This window comes from Rhipicephalus microplus, chromosome 5 (assembly GCF_043290135.1).
Source record: "Rhipicephalus microplus isolate Deutch F79 chromosome 5, USDA_Rmic, whole genome shotgun sequence".
NCBI lineage: Eukaryota > Metazoa > Arthropoda > Arachnida > Ixodida > Ixodidae > Rhipicephalus > Rhipicephalus microplus.
Window position 1 is genome coordinate 78,377,448 of NC_134704.1, and position 18,205 is coordinate 78,395,652.

At 44.9% G+C, this 18,205-nt stretch overlaps 2 protein-coding genes across 5 annotated transcripts in view; both read left to right on the plus strand.

Annotated features, from left to right (window-relative positions):
- The first annotated feature begins 725 nt into the window (after positions 1 to 725).
- LOC119174386 (engulfment and cell motility protein 2) lies at positions 726 to 3,279 on the plus strand. The gene has a single exon (XM_037425262.2). It carries the CDS (start codon positions 867 to 869, stop codon positions 3,084 to 3,086), a length of 2,220 nt encoding a protein of 739 aa, XP_037281159.2. The 5' UTR covers positions 726 to 866; the 3' UTR covers positions 3,087 to 3,279.
- An 8,458-nt stretch (positions 3,280 to 11,737) lies between these two features.
- Positions 11,738 to 18,205, plus strand: part of Tomosyn (syntaxin-binding protein tomosyn) — a 64,273-nt gene continuing 57,805 nt past the window's right edge. For all 4 annotated transcript variants that reach the window (XM_075895707.1, XM_037425263.2, XM_037425264.2 and 1 more), the window contains exons 1-2: positions 11,738 to 12,014; positions 13,769 to 13,866. In XM_075895707.1, coding sequence (XP_075751822.1) covers positions 11,877 to 12,014; positions 13,769 to 13,866 — 236 coding nt within the window. In that variant the 5' untranslated portion in view covers positions 11,738 to 11,876. The remainder of the gene's footprint in view (positions 12,015 to 13,768; positions 13,867 to 18,205) is intronic.

The window sequence follows — 18,205 nt, forward strand, 5'->3', positions numbered from 1 at the left end:
TGCACGTGCAAAACACGCGAACTTCTGCAACGTCTCTCTTAGTTTGTGTTGGAATGATACTCCGAAATTCAGATGAGAATTTCTACGAGTGTTAGTCGCGCCACGATTGGGCTGACGAGCTTCGCGTTGACGCTAAGGGCGATAAAACGGGGTCGCGGTTGATCGAGGCTGCATTCTCGCTTTTCAAGCGAGCGTGCGCACGCGAGAGACGCCTCGGCACCGTGCCGCTCCCGACAACGAACGAGTGTGCCGCTGTGCACACTCTCTCCCCCGTCGACTCACTCCTCCGTGGTCGGGTTTGCCGAGGTCGTCTCGGGTGTCGACGCGCTTGTGTCAGGTAAGTGACGTTGCGCCGACAGCAAACCACGGCCGTCGCACGATGGTAGCGACGCGACTTTCGTACTGCCGCATGGCGTTGTCGCGAAGATCGCAGCATCGGCTCTGTTGGCGGACCGTCGTTCGGCGTTGCCATCGAACACACCGGACGCACGATGCCGTCTCCTCGCCGGGAACGTGGTGTAGCGGCCGCTAAACGTGCTCGTCGAGCGACAGCTGCTACGGAATTCCGTGTTGTGCTCCTCGCAGTGTGCGCCGTCGGAGGTGTACGCAGTGGTCCATGACTGCGGGGGCACACGTGATCGCGCTTGTATGCGCAGTGGAACGCGCCGAGTCGAATGATTGTACTACCTCGGCTGCGACACCGATACGACCGATGTTATTCGCGCTTCGCTGCGTCGCTGACGGCTGATGCGATGGCGAAACACTCGGCGCGCTGCCGATAAGGAAGCTCGGCCCCGATAGGAGCGTCGGAACAAAGTCCACGCCGCTCAGTGGGATGTATAATCGGCGCTCCGTCCGATGAGTATATGACAACGTATATTGCCGTGGCCGACAGCCCCCGATTAGGCGGCTCGCTGTTTGCGATGGCTTCTGCCGCGAAGCCGGCCGCCCCCGTCGGGAAGCGGGCGAAAGTCGGCGTCAAGACCCCCTGCGGAGATCTACTGCTTGATTTAGATCTAGATCAACCACTGTTCACTATCGTCGAGTACGTGTGCCAAGAAGTGGGCATCACCGAGCCCGACCTCTACGCGATTAAGTACGACGGCAGCGAAGTGTACATCTTCGACGCCAACCGGCAGGACATCAGGAACGGTGACATGCTCCAGCTGGTCCGCATGCCGATGAACAGGAACGAGGTAATCGAGAAGCTGAGCTCCGGAACACCGGACGAGAAAGCGGAAGCCCTGCAGGCGCTGCTGATCCTGGCCGCGGATCCCGATTCCGCCGTCAAGTTCATCGCCCGCGAAGGCCACAAAAGCATCGTGAGCTGGATCGAAGTTGGTGTGTACAAGGGGAACCTGCTTTGCCGAGCGATTCAGTGTCTCCAGGGTTTGATCGATCAAAGCCTCGTAACGTGGGACATCTTTTCCAACAAGTGTTTGAGTAGGATACTGAAGGAAACGAACTCTGCCAATGGTACTGAGTGGAATAATGTGGAAGTGTTTCTCAGCGCGCTGGAATGTGTAGTGACGAGTAACCCGGCTGCATATGAAACCGTTTTCATGGGCATGCCTTGGGAGCGATATGCAGTGTTGATGCAGGAAGGGTCAGTAGTGGTCATGAGGAATTGCATCATGCTGTTGAACGCCCTTTTCGCCCAAGGTAGTCCTGGTAACAGAGATGCCCTTAAGAACGCCATAAGTAACTGGAAGATAAAGAGCGTCGTGTGGACGAGGCTGAAGAATTACGGACAAGTCGATTCGGAACTGGCGCATGCTCTGCATGTCTTTCAAGCCCAGATGCTTGGTTTATATGAGCGACTGCGAAATGCCAGAGTTGACACCGCAGACCTGGCTTTGAATGGCAAGGTCGACATTCTCTTGAAGCTCGCGCAGAGTGGTTTAAAGTCGGATGACGCCAGGTATAAGCAGCTAGACTTCAAACGACGCCTGTCAGTCCACCACACCGCCATGGGGCTTGAGGACGTGAGAGTTCCGTTGAAGGACTTCGCGAAGCCGGCGGGCAGACTTGCCATAGAGAACCTCTTGTACTTCGCTGACAAGTACAACTTGAGCTTTACCACGGCAATTCAAGAGAATCTGTTCAGCTCGTCCGAGCACATGTGTCCCTTGGTCGAAAGTAGCATCCTGCTGACAGAACTCTTGTGCCGCGTGTTCAGAGTGGGCGAGCCGGCTGGTGACGAAAAAACGTTCTTGCTCATGTACTTCTCCCACGAGTGCTTCTTCGAGGAAGTGTTCAGTGTGTGCATGCTACTCGTGTTCAAGACGTGGCGTGAAATGAAGGCGTCCAAGACGAGCATCCGCAAGGTCTTCGGCATTGTGAACCAGCAGATTGTGCGGGCGCTCAAGCTCAATCCCCATTGCCTGGACATCAACAGCTTCCGCACGACGCTGTCATCCCTGCCTTACTCGGAAATCGTCAAACAACTGCAGCGAGAGAACGACGAACGCAAGGCGTCTGAGAGACAGTCTCGAGCGGTGAACCAGCTGAGGGACTCGTTCCGCGCAGAAATCATCTCTTTGGTGAATGAGAACCGCATCAATGTTCTCTGCAACGGATCGAGGTTCCAAAAGTACGGAGCCAAAGGGAACCGCATCAAGGACGGTTATGTCTTTGTTAAGCTTTCGCACAACTTAAAGGCCCTTCACTATGGTGACTGCAATGCCACCTGCGATGACGTTGACATTGAAGAGCTGCCAGAGAGTATCGCGGTGTCGGACATCGAAATGATCAACACGGGTGCGTCATGCCCTCACGCGCGCAAGGCGGCCAGGCAGATCGTCGACCTGGCTTTTTCAATTGTGATCTGTAACGATGGCCAGCCGCTCAATCTGGTCGCTCCTAATGCAAAGGTGCTCAACCGTTGGCTGGACGGACTGAACGTCTTAATGGGCAACGCTGCGAATAGTATCGAGGCGCGCGGAGACATGGGCATTCTGTTGGACATGGAGGTTCGTCTTAGACTTCTGGAAACCGAGGGCATCCACATCCCCGAGACGCCCCCTCCAATACCTCCCCCGCCGTCGAACTTTGACTTCTCCTCAAGGTTTTTCGGCAGCCTGTGAAAACTCGTCTTCTGGTGTGTGACTATTTCTAACGGCGCAGTCTTTTGTAACCAGCTAGCTGCTGCTATTGTGTGATATTAACTAGTCTCATTCAAACTGTGCCTATTCAACAAAACTGTACAGCTTCTCTATATTGAGTCACAGCGCAGTCCACTTATATAGCCAGTGAATATTATTTACTATATGTTAGTCATATTTGTGTTGTCACTATGAAAAATTAAGCCACACATAGCGACCAAGGACAGTGATTGCAAATCATGGGGCAAAGCCATCATTGGGCCTTCTAAACAATTTTTTCAGACTAAATGGTACTGGCGGGAATGTCAGTACATATGATAGGTTTTCTCAAAAAAGTCCAGTACAGCTGATAGCCACTTACAAAAAACATAAGGTTGCGCTGTTTTAAAGGCTTCATCACACTACATTCCATGATACTAGGCTGTGGAAATATCACACTTTTATGCGCATAAAGACTTTTCAAAAAGATTTGTGCATGCCAACTTGCCCGCCTCGTGAATATCTTTTATAACTAGACTGTGCTTTGTTCACCGCCCTCTGCTTGTAAAGAAGCAAGCGAGGTTGATAGCAATGCAAACTCCGAAGTGTTCGAATGAGTACAACTGCCTTCAACCATGTTCCTCCTGCAACCAAAGCAATGCACAGTCATCAACTTCAGGCATTTGAGTTACGCATCTGAATGAGTCATAGTAAGTCGGTGTCGTTGATATGCTATAAATAATATCACCTATACGTGACGTTTACATTTGCAGTAACATTAGTTGTAGTGGAATGGCTGCACAAGCTTACTCCATAACTTTCATGTTAAATATCTGTATCACACTTGAGTAACGCTTTGCTGTTGGCTAGTCCATAGAATAATCGCCAGGCTAGCAGCATGCGTTCGCCTCTTCAGACTTATTATGGTGATGATTACGATTATTAGTAAGGGTACAGATCAAGCTGATGGGCTACACAGTCAGTGCTTCCAATATCGACTTGTCCAGATTGTTTGCGAGAAAAGAGCACATACGTGGGCATGCTCAGAGAGTTGATGTCTCAACTACAACAAATTTACGCTCACCACCTCTGTGTACATTGGTCTACATCGTAAGTGTCTAAAACTTTTGTTGGCTCGTTAAGGGAAAGGTTCAGAAACCAATATATGTAAACCAATATACTCGGAGCAAGGGACGTGGCCAAAAAGTTCCCTTTAGGTAGGTGAAGTTCAGGCATTTCACAGATTTTACGAGCCACAAGAATCTATGTTATGCGAAGCATGGGGTGAGAACATGACTGTGGTGTAAAGTTTTATCGAGTGAGTCGTTACGAAGTTACGCTACACATATGTACAAATGTTGTACATACAGACATATATTTAACAGTCGCACATGTTTTATACAACTGGTTGTTTACAGTTACGTAATGATGCCAAGAGTAACATGGGAAAACCGACACTAGAAGTGGTAAGATGAAACTTAGCGCTTATACTTGCGAGGATAGTAGCCCTGGGTAGTGCTACGTGCATAGACCAACTTCAGGGGATGGTGCTTAACTACAATTTGCTTTAACCTGACACGACACCTGTATCGTTGGAGCACATATGTAAAGTTTATAAAATTAGACAGCCAGCACTGGCAACCATACTTGACGTTTCACCAAGGTTACACCTGCATAAGGTCTTTTTCCAAAGCAGTTTCCAAGACCTGGCGTGGCTGTGCGGTAGAATACTTGACTTTCACGCAGAATCCTTTGGTTCGACTCCTGCTGGGACCCTTATTATTGCTACGCCTCGATTATTCCTACGAATGCAATGAGTGCATGCTTGTCTACGCATGCTTGGGTACGATTTCTGCTACACACTTGTGGTAGCACTATAAATGTATCACAGGGGCGTAGCCAGTGTTTGTGTGCACATGCGTGTGTGTGAGTCCACATACACAATTAAAAATTTTCGAGGGGCGGGGGTGCACCCTTCCCCCCCCTTACCTTCCCCGGCTACGCTGCTGGTGTACCACATTTGAATACATGGATTGTGAGGGATTATTTATATCAAAACTCGGGTGTTTCAGATCGCATTGCTAGTACTTGTACGCTGCTTCTGCTTGGTTAAGCAGGCTGTACCTTCGTGTCGATGTTGAGGTACATTCCCTGATCGACGCAGTTGCACGTGTACAAGCTCTAGGACTTTGCTGGAGAACCGCGTAGTTCGTAATCAGAAGTGACAGTGTAAGTTAATATTGAAAAGCAAATGTGTTATCAGTAAATGAGCTCATGAATCAAATAAATCAGAATAAATATTGGCATGTCAATAAAACATCTTTAATTATTTAGCGATCAAATTGCATTGAACATGTAATTACGGACCCATCGCTTAAGGATATAACGAATCGGGAACTGTGCAATCTATAGTAGCAGAAAACGATGATGAATTGGGCGTTATTGCGTTTCCAGACTGAGAATAAAAACTTTTATTATTTCCATAAAATGAAGTTTTGCATATCAGTATGCAGAAGGCGGTTCCAGAATCGGAGACTTAATTGGGACCTCCTGAACATCGTAAACATGAAAAAAATTAGACTTATAGCATCGAGAAGGAAGAAAAAATACGATATGCATTTTAATATCAGTAATCATGCACATTTCAAAGACATGTAGCAAAAAAAAAAACATGCAATACAATGAAAATAGAGAAAAAAATGTTTTTCGCAACATGGAAAATATATCAAAATATGCTAAATTATGTTTTATGGGCTGTGTTGAAGAAATGAAATGGAGCTTTATATTGATTGACAGAGGAACGTTCTTTGTCGTTCGTTTGCCTGCTACTGAGACGCGTGAATTTAGATATAACCTGTTCACGGGGCGAGGCCAGCGCTTGCCTATCGCGGGGGTGCGCCGCCTCCACGCCCTTTATTGGCCCTCTGCGGAGGAGAAACGTTGATTTCTACACTCACGATTGCGCGCGCTCAGAAGTGGGTCGAAAATGAACATCCGCATAAACGCAAACGGTTGAATAACGCATTGTTGTCAGGCGGCCTTGTCTCTTTCCTCCAAGTCACGGCAGAACTGTTCAGACTGGAAGCTTTTCCATCCGTCAGGCTCGTTACACCATCTCGTGCCCGACGTCGCAAAGTCGTGTGGATGCTGGGACTTCGCCGAGAAGTTCAGCAAAGAAAGCGGTGGCCGTTGTTTTCCATTCGAGGAATTCTTTCTTTCTTTCTTGATAATAATAATAATAAGAAAGAGATTAATAAGTTTCTATGTGCGTTACTCTTCATCAACCTCATCAAGACTTGTCCCTGGGTGCGGGCTTTCGTAGCGACAGAGCGTTCTGCAAAACTGGCTTCTCTGCAATGATAGGCTTTATGCGGAGAAGCTTGCTTTTTCAACTCTTAGCTCTTGCATCACGACGCACCTGAAGGCTGAATAATGATTTCTTAAATATATGGCTAACGAACCATGACTAATTATTGCCTATTCTTTGCCATACACTACGGCCGATCGATGGCTAATTTTTTAGGGTGGTCGTTTCCCAATGATCGCCGCCAACGCCAGGGCAGCGCTGCTAACCTGGCGATATGGCAGTTACAGTGGTTCCCTAGTTTCCGTTCCTCATTTGCTGCTAGAAAAGTCTCTTTTTTTTTTACGTTCAGGCTGTATATAGCTAACTTATTCGCTACTCCGGAACTGTAAGCATCTCATCAGGAAACACCAGGCAACAGGAAACCCCTCGGTGCCTCAGGAATCGGGGAAAACTCTGCCATTCGTCCTGGTCCACTAACAATGAAGTTGTCCGCGGGCAAGTAATAAATAAATAAATAGAACGGCTCAAATAGTTTATAGATAGGTATGTAAAGTTTCACGTCCCAAAACCACCAAATGATTATGAGAGACGCTTGGAGGGCTCCGTAAATTTCGACCATCTGGGTTTTTTTGACGTGCACCCAAATTTGAGCTCACGGGCCAACAGTATTTTCTCCTCCATCTAAAATACAGCCGGGATTTGATCCCGCAACCTTCGGATCAGCAGCCTAGTGCCTTAGCCACTAGACCCCCGCGGCGGGAATCAAATGGGTTCTAGATCATGCGCAAAACGCAAAGCCCACACGGCAAACCAGAAGGGAATAATATAATTGACAAATAAGTAAATAAATATACGAATAAATAGGATTCGCATTGCACTTCCGGCCCTTGCAAATTGAGCTGGAAGTGTTTCAAAGGAGCGTATACGTTGAATTCAAGAGACTTCCTGGGCCTATCATCGAAACTCCGCGACTTTCATCAAAATGCAGTCTGCTCAGGTCGGTCATGAGACGAGTGCAATAGTGCCGAGAGAAAACCAATTGATCAGTAGCGATAATTGTTATTGTACATCCCACCCTGCCGCCCCGCCGTGGTGGTCTAGTGGCTAAGGTACTCGGCTGCTGACCCACAGGTCGCGGGATCGAATCCCGGCTGCGGCGGCTGCATTTCCGATGGAGGCGGAAATACTGTAGGCCCGTGTGCTCAGATTTGGGTGCTCGTTAAAAAAACCCAAGTGGTCGAAATTTCCGGAGCCCTCCACTACGGCGCCTCTCATAATCGTATGGTGGTTTTGGGACGTTAAACCTCACATATCAATCAATCAATCAATCCCACCCTGCTGCTCGCACGCACTTTGCACCAACTTGCCGCGTGTATTAGTAAATTAATGGAAGATTCGCGGATCACAGTACAAAGTTCCCTCGCTGTTTGCGGATGACACACCGACTTCTTTCCATTCAGCTGATATGGTGAAACGGAAACTTCACTGGCGACACACTGTCCACTTCCTTTCTCTTTCTTTTGTCGGGTTACGAGAGTGACAGCCACGCTTCAGCAGTTGCTTTGTGACCCACTCCGTTTCCTATCCATCTCTCGTCAAAAAAAAAAAAAAAAAGAAATGAATGCAAAGCAGAGATAAAGAAAGAGACCAACCATGGAGGTTTAAGAGCAGGCAGAGCAGGAAGTGCTTCCTGTCGAGCATTGGGTGATTGTCTGGCATGAGTCACATTGCGACGCTGTGCGTGGATAACTGGTGGGCCAGTAACTATACACATTTGATAGACTATACATGCACGTCAGAAAAGAGTAGAAGAAACGACCGCTTAATTGTTCGCATACACACGTACACGCAAAAAGGTCAACTTGACAAAAAGCTTGTGAAACGTTGCTGTCAGCATCTCATACTAAATTGAAGGAATTTAAAATGCTTATTACTAGGATCGAAGTAAAATAAAAATGATCGAGCGCGCAATTATAGCTGTTTGGTTATTTTGAAGCAATTACGTCTCTTAAGTTGCGCTTTTCGGTTCTTCAGCTAGAACTATTTAGCAACAGCTATGAAAAAGAGCGGATGCATAAATGCTTCTTTTTTTACTTTCCTCTCATTGCGCTGGAAGAGCGGGCCGTGGTTCTTTGAAGACAGTGCTTTATTTGATAAAGCAGAAAACATGGTACGAGCTAATGGGGGGGAGGGGGGGGGGGGGTAGTACAAATTAATCAGTTTTGCACCGCGACTGGGAGAGGGGGAAGCACATGGTGCAACTTGGGCGAAGGCAAGTGCTGGTGTAGCTTGAGGGGGGCAAGTGCCCCCCCTGCCGAGGCCCACGGTTGTGCTCATTAAAGTAAAACAGGGATGGCAGTCGTCATGGAGGAAGCTGGTTCGCATGTGGCGCACTTCACTGATCACTGCTTTGGAGTTTTGCTTTGCGAGCACACTAATTTATTCCTACAAAAATGTTGATACGAGAATCTCATTTGAGTTGTGTTAATTATTAGGTCGTGGTTGAAAGATTTAGGCTTCGGAGGAAATATTTCAACAAACTGCTGATGATTTGCTACCATCTACGGGTTACATGCATCCAAACAGCTGAATCATACATAGTTCTCACAATTTTTAAAACAAAAAAAATTTTGGCTCAGCTAATTGAGTCTGAATTTTCGCGCCATTCAGCGTGTGAGCGTAATTCCGCACTCCGTTCCGCGGAGTTCAAATCTTCGCGTGCGCTGGACGCATGACTACAGCGTGCGTCACTTTTCTCAGCCGCGAACCACGCGAGCGTTTTCCTTTCCCGTTCGTGGGAAGAAAGTTATGCATCGCGCAGAGTCGCATGACTGAGCAACACTCTCAAGAGTTATGCGAGGTAATGTGTCGTTGAGTGCATCCAAAATATTGCCATCAAGGACGCAGTTTAGTTTCGGTATTGAAGGCTAGCTTGCAAGATATGAATGTGGCCTTAGAGTGTCGTAGTTTATATTTGAGCCCTTCTGTTGACCCTCGCCTGACGTTGGCGAATATTTTTGAAGAGTAAGACCCGAAAGAAACGGCGTATGCTCGCTATTTTCGTCATTGACTGCATACCAAAACCATGACCTACTACACTCCTGACCTGCCCAGAGAGCACCTCTTCCAGCGCCCACGTTCTAGTTCATACCTTCTGCCGCTAGGGCCGTCACCTACGAGCGGCGTGGCGCTAGGCAGCACCTGTTCGCTGTCGTCTGCTTCAGCCATCGCTGTGGCAGTGCAAATCGTTCTTATTGTGCATGAATTGTGTATGAATGTGTAAAATATGGCAAATAAAGCGATATGATTCCTCGTCAGAGTTGGCTGCATTCGTGTGGACCTTGATATCACTTTGAGGGATCTGCTTTTCATTGACAAACGAGTATAATGGCACATTTTCAGCATGTGTACGCGCCCCAACTGCGGGTGTCGCCCTTGGGCGCTATCAATCAAACATAACCACTAGTACAACAAAGGCGGTACTATTCCGCCCTAAAAATAAGTCTGTTAATGAAAACATACATTTCAAGTATGGCGATACTATTATTGAGTTAGTAAATTGTATAAAAATTCTTGGAGTTACATTTTCGAGCAATATGCTTTGAAACGATCGCATTTACAGTGTGCTGGGTCAGTTATCTCGCGTAGAGGGCACGGTGTACAGTGGCAAAACTGTTCTACTATACAAGGTAAAATTCTTACTTTATAAATGACTGTTCTGTTGGCATCTTGCTTATTGTTTCTTGGTATGAAGGACTACGACTAACACGCGCTTACAAAAACTGTACCTGATGCAAAAGACGTATATTAGAATAATTTTTTACTGGTCGTATGATGCTCGCAGAAGTGAATTGTTTCAACAGGCTGGAATACCACCCCTACATCGTCTCTACGATTTTAAGTTAGCATTGGTGGTCAGGCGTCAATTTCAAGAAAGTCGACATTATTTGTACGACCTCTCGAAACTGCAGCCAAATAATTTGTTCGAAACATGACATAAAGAAACATGGAAAATAAAAACTTCGAGAACAAACTACTCCACAGATAGGTTGTTCTACACAGTTTCTACGTTAATTGATAAATATGTGAAAGCTGGCATAGATTTCTTACTCTGTACCCGAACTCAATTGCACGATATACACATGTATAGTTTTCAAGATTTCTTTGCAGTTGCTACATTGTTATCATGGTTGCTATTTTTATTTTTAGAATTTGAACTTGATATTTTTGTAATTGTTGCTTAGATAACATTGCTAACTGTTTGCCAGTGCTGTCGTGCTAAAGGCGTCTGTGGGCCTATGTCAAGCTGCCTCTTTCGAAGAGCAGCTTTTACCTGCCGCTGTCCTTCATCAAACTATTGATGAAAAATAAAACATTATTATTATTATTATTATTATTATTATTATTATTATTATTATTATTATTATTATTATTATTATTAACTATGCTCGACAAGATGATGATAATGATGACGATAAAAACTTTATTGGGGTCGCAATGTGTTGCCCTCGATAGGCACATCACTGCCTTTACCATATCGTCTCATCGCACGGACATATAAAATCATAGAAACGCGCATCGGCCAGCGCTCCCCGTTCCAGCAGACAAACTCCCGTAGCGAAATTTGACGCACAATTTTTGTTGTGTAGGTCACAGTAAGAGTTAAAGCTTCAATTCCTGTGTCTCTCCTTGATATGCGTCCGTGGGCGTATGTGCATTATTCTCTTCTATCAATTGACTACAAGTGTAACACCTGTCCAGGGCGAGTGTCCAAGGTAAGTGCTCAACAGGGGCACTGCGTTTCACCTGACGCGTCCTAAACAACCTAAAATCAGTTTGATATTCTATTACCAATGAGTACATTATTAGTCAAAAGCTTTATGAATACTAAATTGAAGTTTTTTTAGGCTGGAATGGCAAAAACAACCATGCAGCAAGACATTTCTACGCAAATATACAGCTTTAGAAGTCAATCAACCAGTATAGCCTAACTACTAAAATGTAACACATAGCACACGTTAGCCTTTTCAGCAAAAAACAATCACACGTATAGGCAGTTTGTCACAGAAGCAGACGCATGGTATCAGTCCGTCGCCCTCCTGCCGGCCGCACAGTAGCAGACGAACAGGTTATAGGTAGCGCCACCTACGGCGAGCGATTGAACGAGAGCGGGGACACGCGCTCCCATAGGAACCCCGCTATCTGAACAGGTCAGGAGTGTAGTAGGTCATGACCAAAACTAGCTGAGCAGTCACGTGACTAACATCCGGGTGGTGAACGCGTTGCGCCCATTGGACAACGCGGAAAGCGCACCAAGCGACCCCTATCAGAAACCGATGGAATTTTTTTTCCGTAACAGTTCACGCTTCGCAAGTCGGGGCTGTGTCCACGTAGTTTTTGTTTTTATCCTTTCACTGCTTTCGGATGCACTGAGTGCAGCGTGCTCATGTTTCCAGTAGGATAACGAGACCGCATCTTCATCGGGGATGCCTAGATCCGATACGAAAAAGTCTGGATTTTTCAAGGGTGTTCTCGATGGGCTACGGTCCTCGGTAACCCAACCAGTGAAACCAGAAGCCGACGTCGAAGAGACGCTCCGACCGGAACATTTTAAGGTTTCCAGAGTAAGCGAACACTTTTGAGAACCGTTGCGGACTGCACCGCACGATCGTTGCAATCTCTGTGCGCGCAGCGGCCCGACAGCAAAAGGGGGGTGTGATTTGTGTTATGACGGGAGTCGGCCATTTCATTCGCGGGTTCTGTGCTTGACAAGAATCCGCCTACCACGGTGGATGCATGGATTGAGCTCGGGCTTACGCGTGCACACGCGGATTTGCATTGGATCCGCGATTTAAGTGGCACTGCGTACCAGTTCGGCGACGGCACGGCCCCCGTAGTTATGCAGTATGGCTCTTGTGTCGCGATTGTGAAAGACGGCGATGTTTAGAAAAAAAAAAAAAAAGAAATCGGCCACATCACTGACCTCAACGGATTGCGTGCGTTGTTGTATTTGGCACGTAGCGTACCTCTCACTTCACATGTGTCAGCGAGGCACGAATCCGCGTTATCTGCACGCATCTACTCGCTACCTGTGCCTTTCTGATACCTTAATGCCAGAGCTTGTTTGTGCAACTTTTCGCTGGCCGCAGTTTGTTTCGGTTTGCGCGTCTCTCTGGTTTGCGTCGAGGGCATCAATTATAAGCGCTGTATTTTATATTACTCGTGTGTCATTGCATTGAGGACCGGTTAGAACTTCACCGCTTCGTCGAACGTGCCTACGCGGACAGCTTTGGAAAGCGGCATTTCCAACGCGGCATGACCCGTACGTGCTTAACGTAAACGCGCAAAGGGCGGTCGCAGATGTTATAAATGTCGTACGGGGCTGGCACTGTCGTTCATTATCGAATTTGGTACCGCAGTAGTTTGCCGTTCGCTCACCGTCTTCGATCTCAAGTGGCGAGTCGCCGTATCTGCGCGATTGAGCGTCGAAAGCAGCTGCATTCGAAAACGTAAACACCATATTGCCGAGCCTTCGTTAGTTGTGTCCTAAATTCCAGCCCAGTGCATGCAAAATAGCGAGACCCGGCCCCTAAAATACTGTTTCCAGGACCTCTGAACCTGCCGATAGTTCTCTTACGACCTTTATCTATCTGGCGTAGATGCAGCGCGAGTGACGCAGATTGGTTGAATTCCTGAAAAGCACATTAATCATAGTGAAGGCTTCGACCTTTCTTCGTTTGTTTTCTGCGTACGTCGGAAGTATGTTAGCGAAAGCTCGCCAAATTTTTAAATCTTTTCCGGGCTTGATGCTGTACTTGCTAAAAAGAAATTTCTTATCCGCGACTATCTTGTATATTTCTCCCTTGAAACACAATGTAAAGACTTTAGTTTACTGGGACTTGCACACTGAGTATTGTCATTGCAATTTAATGAAAACAAATTATTATATTTCTGCCACTACAAAGAAGCCATTGTAGTATGCTGTCAGCTTACGTAATTGTCTGTGGCTTTTAAAAAAGGTGGCACTTATGTATTGCATTGTTTCTACAGTGGGTTACCGAAGCCTATATCAGACACATTTACATGCAAAGGTTTCCATCCGATAAGTCATACTCATGTTTTTATTGTGCACAGGGGCACATACGATGCTTCAATATTTATTGGCCGTTTCATACTAGGTGCGTATAGTTCTAGGCAGGCCGATCAGCCGAAATTGGACCAAGAGAGGGATATAAAAGGCGATGTGTGCTGTCCTCTAAAAATTCCAATTTCCTAAAATTTTATGATTAATTTAATTGTGGTGGGAGAAAAGTAGCAGAGGAAGTCTTGCCCACTTCTTAATGCACTCACAAAATTTCCTTTTTTTTGCACCTGGCAGACTGTACGCCATGGATTCCCTTTCCAACCAACAGCATTGGCATTTGATCCCGTGCAGCGGATACTTGCCATCGGAACAAAAAATGGCTCTTTGAGGTTGTATCCTTCTATGTGTGCGTCCACGCTTTCTATATTTATTGAAAGACCAGGTGACAGGTTGCACTTGAGATAAGTGTATGGCAAAAGTTTAATGTTAACGAATAGTCACATCAGAACAGTGCTGCTGTTTTAACCATCGCTGGTGACACACTGATTACAAAGGTGACACCTTTTATGGCGTTATTAGAATATCAGGACCATACATCCCTGCAATCTTGTTTGTTTCTATGAGTGGTATTCAACAGCTGTTATACGTTTCACCACATAGCTTGTCTTCGTTTTTCCATGCCACCATTTGATGAACTTGGGACTGTACTGTGAAAGTGTTACCATGCTTAAAAATCATGGGTTTGCACCATGTGTGGCTCTTGTAGGGTTGCTAAACATGTACAGTCACACACGATATGCAAGTTATTGCCCGAGCGCTGACCTGCTAATATCCCAAAGACCTAACGGCACATTTCGGAACAGTGAAAATCAAGATTACACATTCGTCTCTCCCTCATTGGCGGTTCCATGCTACAACGATCGCTCCTATGACGAACTGTTCCCCCTTCCTCTCAATTTTGAACCTTCTATTCACAGTCATCAAGACTTAGTGTATTCTTTGTGAGCTCCTCTCTCTGTGGGAAAGATGCTGGGAAAGATGTGTTAAAGTTAGTGATTGGCACTGCTTTATGGAAACAGCTTGCCCAGGTGGGAGTGATTGCAGCTCAAGCAACAGCAAAAAGGGTGAGTGAAGCTTGCGTGGTACCACACTCTCCTCGAAGGAGTATTCTGGGACGTGGCGCTGTCGTAATTCGCAGTTGAGGCTTGCGCGATTACCTTCAAATTGCGCTTGATTGTACATTGACTACGGAGTGCATCAGGTGAAAAACCGCGAGTATTTTTAACCTCGAAAACAAGTTTGCTATATGGTTGTGCTTTAAGCATGGTGTGGTGTAGCTGCAACATTTAGTATAGATAACCACTGAGTTCAAGCAGATGAGTTAACGTAAAAAATCGGAGTACTGCTGGGTGTATGCTGACACTGTTTCAAGCACAAACAGCATAGTGGTGTTTGGTATGTTTCATCACAACTTGACTGTACTAAAAAAAAAATTGGCAAGGTTTCTTTTCGCACCACATACATTGTCTCTCAAGCATGTATTTTTGGTTTGTATGTTATGTTGAGTTCGTATTTTCTGTTGCTCCTTTATTGCTCTGTTTTGTTTGTTCTTTGTGTTGTACGATTTTCCTTGTGTTCATGCCTTTTGTCTTGATCTAATAAATGCTTATGCGTTTCATTTCGCAGTTTGTGCTGTGTCATTGAATGGGTGGTTTGATATATTTGAACTGTGTCACTTTGAATGGGTGGTTTAGATATATTTGAACTGTGTAACTGTAATCACCATTGTATATCCTTGGGACAGCTTCACTGACGTCTAAATGGTCGGCATCCATTTGCTGCTCGTAAATGCCATTTATTTTGACAAAGGCCCCGTATTTTGTATAACATCAGTTCATTCAGCCCAGTTTCCAAGAAACTTTAAAGCAGTCAACCTGTTTGGATACACAAAGGTCAACCAGTCAGACCAAAAAAGAAAATACTATTGACTGTAGTGCAGGGTTTGCCCAGTACAGCAAGTAAAGTGTATTTCAGACATTAGGGAAAGCTAGATCAAGACATGCTTGTTTCATGTGCTTGCTTTGATTAAAAAAAAAGTTATATTCCAAGTCCTAGGTCTGCTAGTTCTTATTGCATGTACATTTTTCCCTTTAACTTCATCTTATAATTTACGTTATATCAGTATTTGTCCTCAATTTATACTTAACAATGTTTTGATAACGAGAGCATTCATTTAAACAGCGTTAAAAGAGTGCAAGGGTTGTTGGATCAGGTAGGCATGTATACACACTCGCTGCTCAAGTGGGTCACCATGAAATACAACTTGCCGTAACAGCCAGCACTTAAGCTAACGGCAGCTTATTACTTTGAGGATGTTGTGTATATTGGGAGAGTTTGAAGGGCCAAGGTTCTTGTTTGGTTGAACAGTGGGCTTAGTTTCTGCATGTCTAGCATAATGACGCCTTGTTTCGTGTGAATTAACCGGGGTAGGAAGTCGCAGGCAACATAATTTTCAGTACATGTATGTGTGTATATATATGTATGTCTCTCTTTTAGCTGACTTTTTGCTGGAACTACATCCTGGTCTTTCTTTTTTGTTCGTTTGCCTGAAAATTTGACAAAATCCAAACCTTGCTCTTTTGCTTGGACAAACCCTTCAGGTGCTGTGAGGTGATGCTACTATTTTGTGCATGTTGAAATAGTGTGCAGGTACCGAACCTCTAATGAAATTTTTTAGAATGTGATGCATGCATCTTCATAATTTTATTTAATGGATTTAAGGTCTGAATAAGTATATGTACAGTGATAATAATAATAACAATAAATATCTGGGGGAGTGTAACATCCTAATACCATTACATAATTATGAGAGACACAGTAGTGAAAAGATCCTGGAATTTAGACCATCTGGGATTTTATTTAACGTACACATGCCTAAATCTTAAGTGCATGGTCCTGGAGCATTTTTGCTTCCTTGGAAAATGCAGCCACTGCAGACAGGATTCGATATGCGACCTTCGGGTCAGCAGTCGAGTGCCATAGCCACTAGAACAACGCGGCAGGCCACATCTACAGTGCAAGTAGCAAGTGTAAAATGCAAGTGTAAAGGCTGCATTTGTGGTCTACATCAGTAAATCGTTATGTAGTGAGAATCGATACCTTTATGATTGTTTACAATGTTTTCCATATGACGTATTTGTCAAGCGACTGCATAGCTTCTTTTTGGAAGTGGCAAATGCAAAGCAGTTAACACTCCTCTGCATGATTGATGCAGCGCTACAGACGAAGACAAAAGAACACTAAGTGCATAGTACGAGTACTGCCCTGTGCAGGGCCAGGGAAGAGCACATAAAACCCGTGCCCCCCCACATGGCATAGAGAGCGGAGAAAATGACCATTTTAAGGGGGTGCCCTCCCCAAAATAATGGATGTGCCCCCTCCCCCCCAAAAAAATTCTGGCAAGGGCTTTGGACCTGTGCACTCTGTGTTCCTTTTGTCTTAGTCTTTAGTGCTGATTCAATCACGCAAGCATTGCAACCAGCCCAACTTTCCATTTTTCTGCAGTAACATTTCTCTATAGGCATCTTGCGGGAAGTTGGCAGTGTGTAAAATTGATGAAACTGACTGAAGAATTTGAAAGTTTCTTTTTCATTCACTGTACACATTGATTTTGAAGATGAAATGAACTTGTTAAAATTAGAATAGAAATAAATGAAATAGCACTTCGTATGGCACAAAGCGTAGTTTTATGAATCAATAACTTTTTTCATTGCTTTGAATAAGTCAGCTATGCCAAATAGCAGTTCATATGGTGCGAAGTGCAGTTGTATGCATCAATAACTTCCACATTGCTTTGAATCTGTCAGCCGAGAATTCATTAGCAAAGCTAACGCATATTGTGCGCCATCTGGACGAGCATACCACTTCTCTTGAAGTCATCACACTTCTTTTTAATTGCTCATTATAAACATTGCGATTAGCCCCATGCAATAGTGACTTTCTAAGATATGTTGATTTAACTAGCTGCGTACTACTTACTGTGATTATCTACTTATGGCAGCCACACCTCAGTGGTGGCAAAGCACAGGACACCTGTTTACTTATTTTTAGCTATAAAAACCCCCAGGTGATTAAAATTATTTCATATTTCCCTAGAGCGAAGTGCCTCACAATGATATCTTTGTTTTGGCATGTGCAGCCCGAAAACTTAAATAAAAAAAAAATTCACTTCAGCCATACAGCAAAAATCTAAGAGCTTTTGATTGACATGTGCTGCTTCAGATATTTCTCGAAAGTGGAATGAAACTTTGTGGAGTCACAATAATTATTTTTATTTTTTCCTTTTAACTGTAACCACAGCCTACAGTACCCGTCAGCAATATCAATGGTCTCAAGTGCACTTCACTTATACCCAAAAAATTTGCTAGTTTTTGTTAATGTGTACCTGTTTCATACTTGGCAAGCAGCAAAACTTCTGTTGACATAGAGAACTGAGTGAATTTTTTATTCATATTTGTGTACTTCATTAAGGTTACAGGAATGTGCGTGGAAGATATGTCTATCGCAACCTGTAGCTTGTTTGCGTACACTCGGGTTGTATGTGTTGTATGAATGTGCGAAAGTACCGCTCATACTTTTAGCTAGTTACAAAGTGGCATTTAGTGTGGAAGAAAGTACGGCGTCCAGATAAAAAAAAGAAATATTCAATACAGTAATCAAATGAAAAGTTGT

Excerpts from the sequence above, each read along its gene's own strand:
- LOC119174386 (XM_037425262.2), top strand. The coding sequence starts at position 867 with ATGACAACGTATATTGCCGTGGCCGACAGCCCCCGATTAGGCGGCTCG.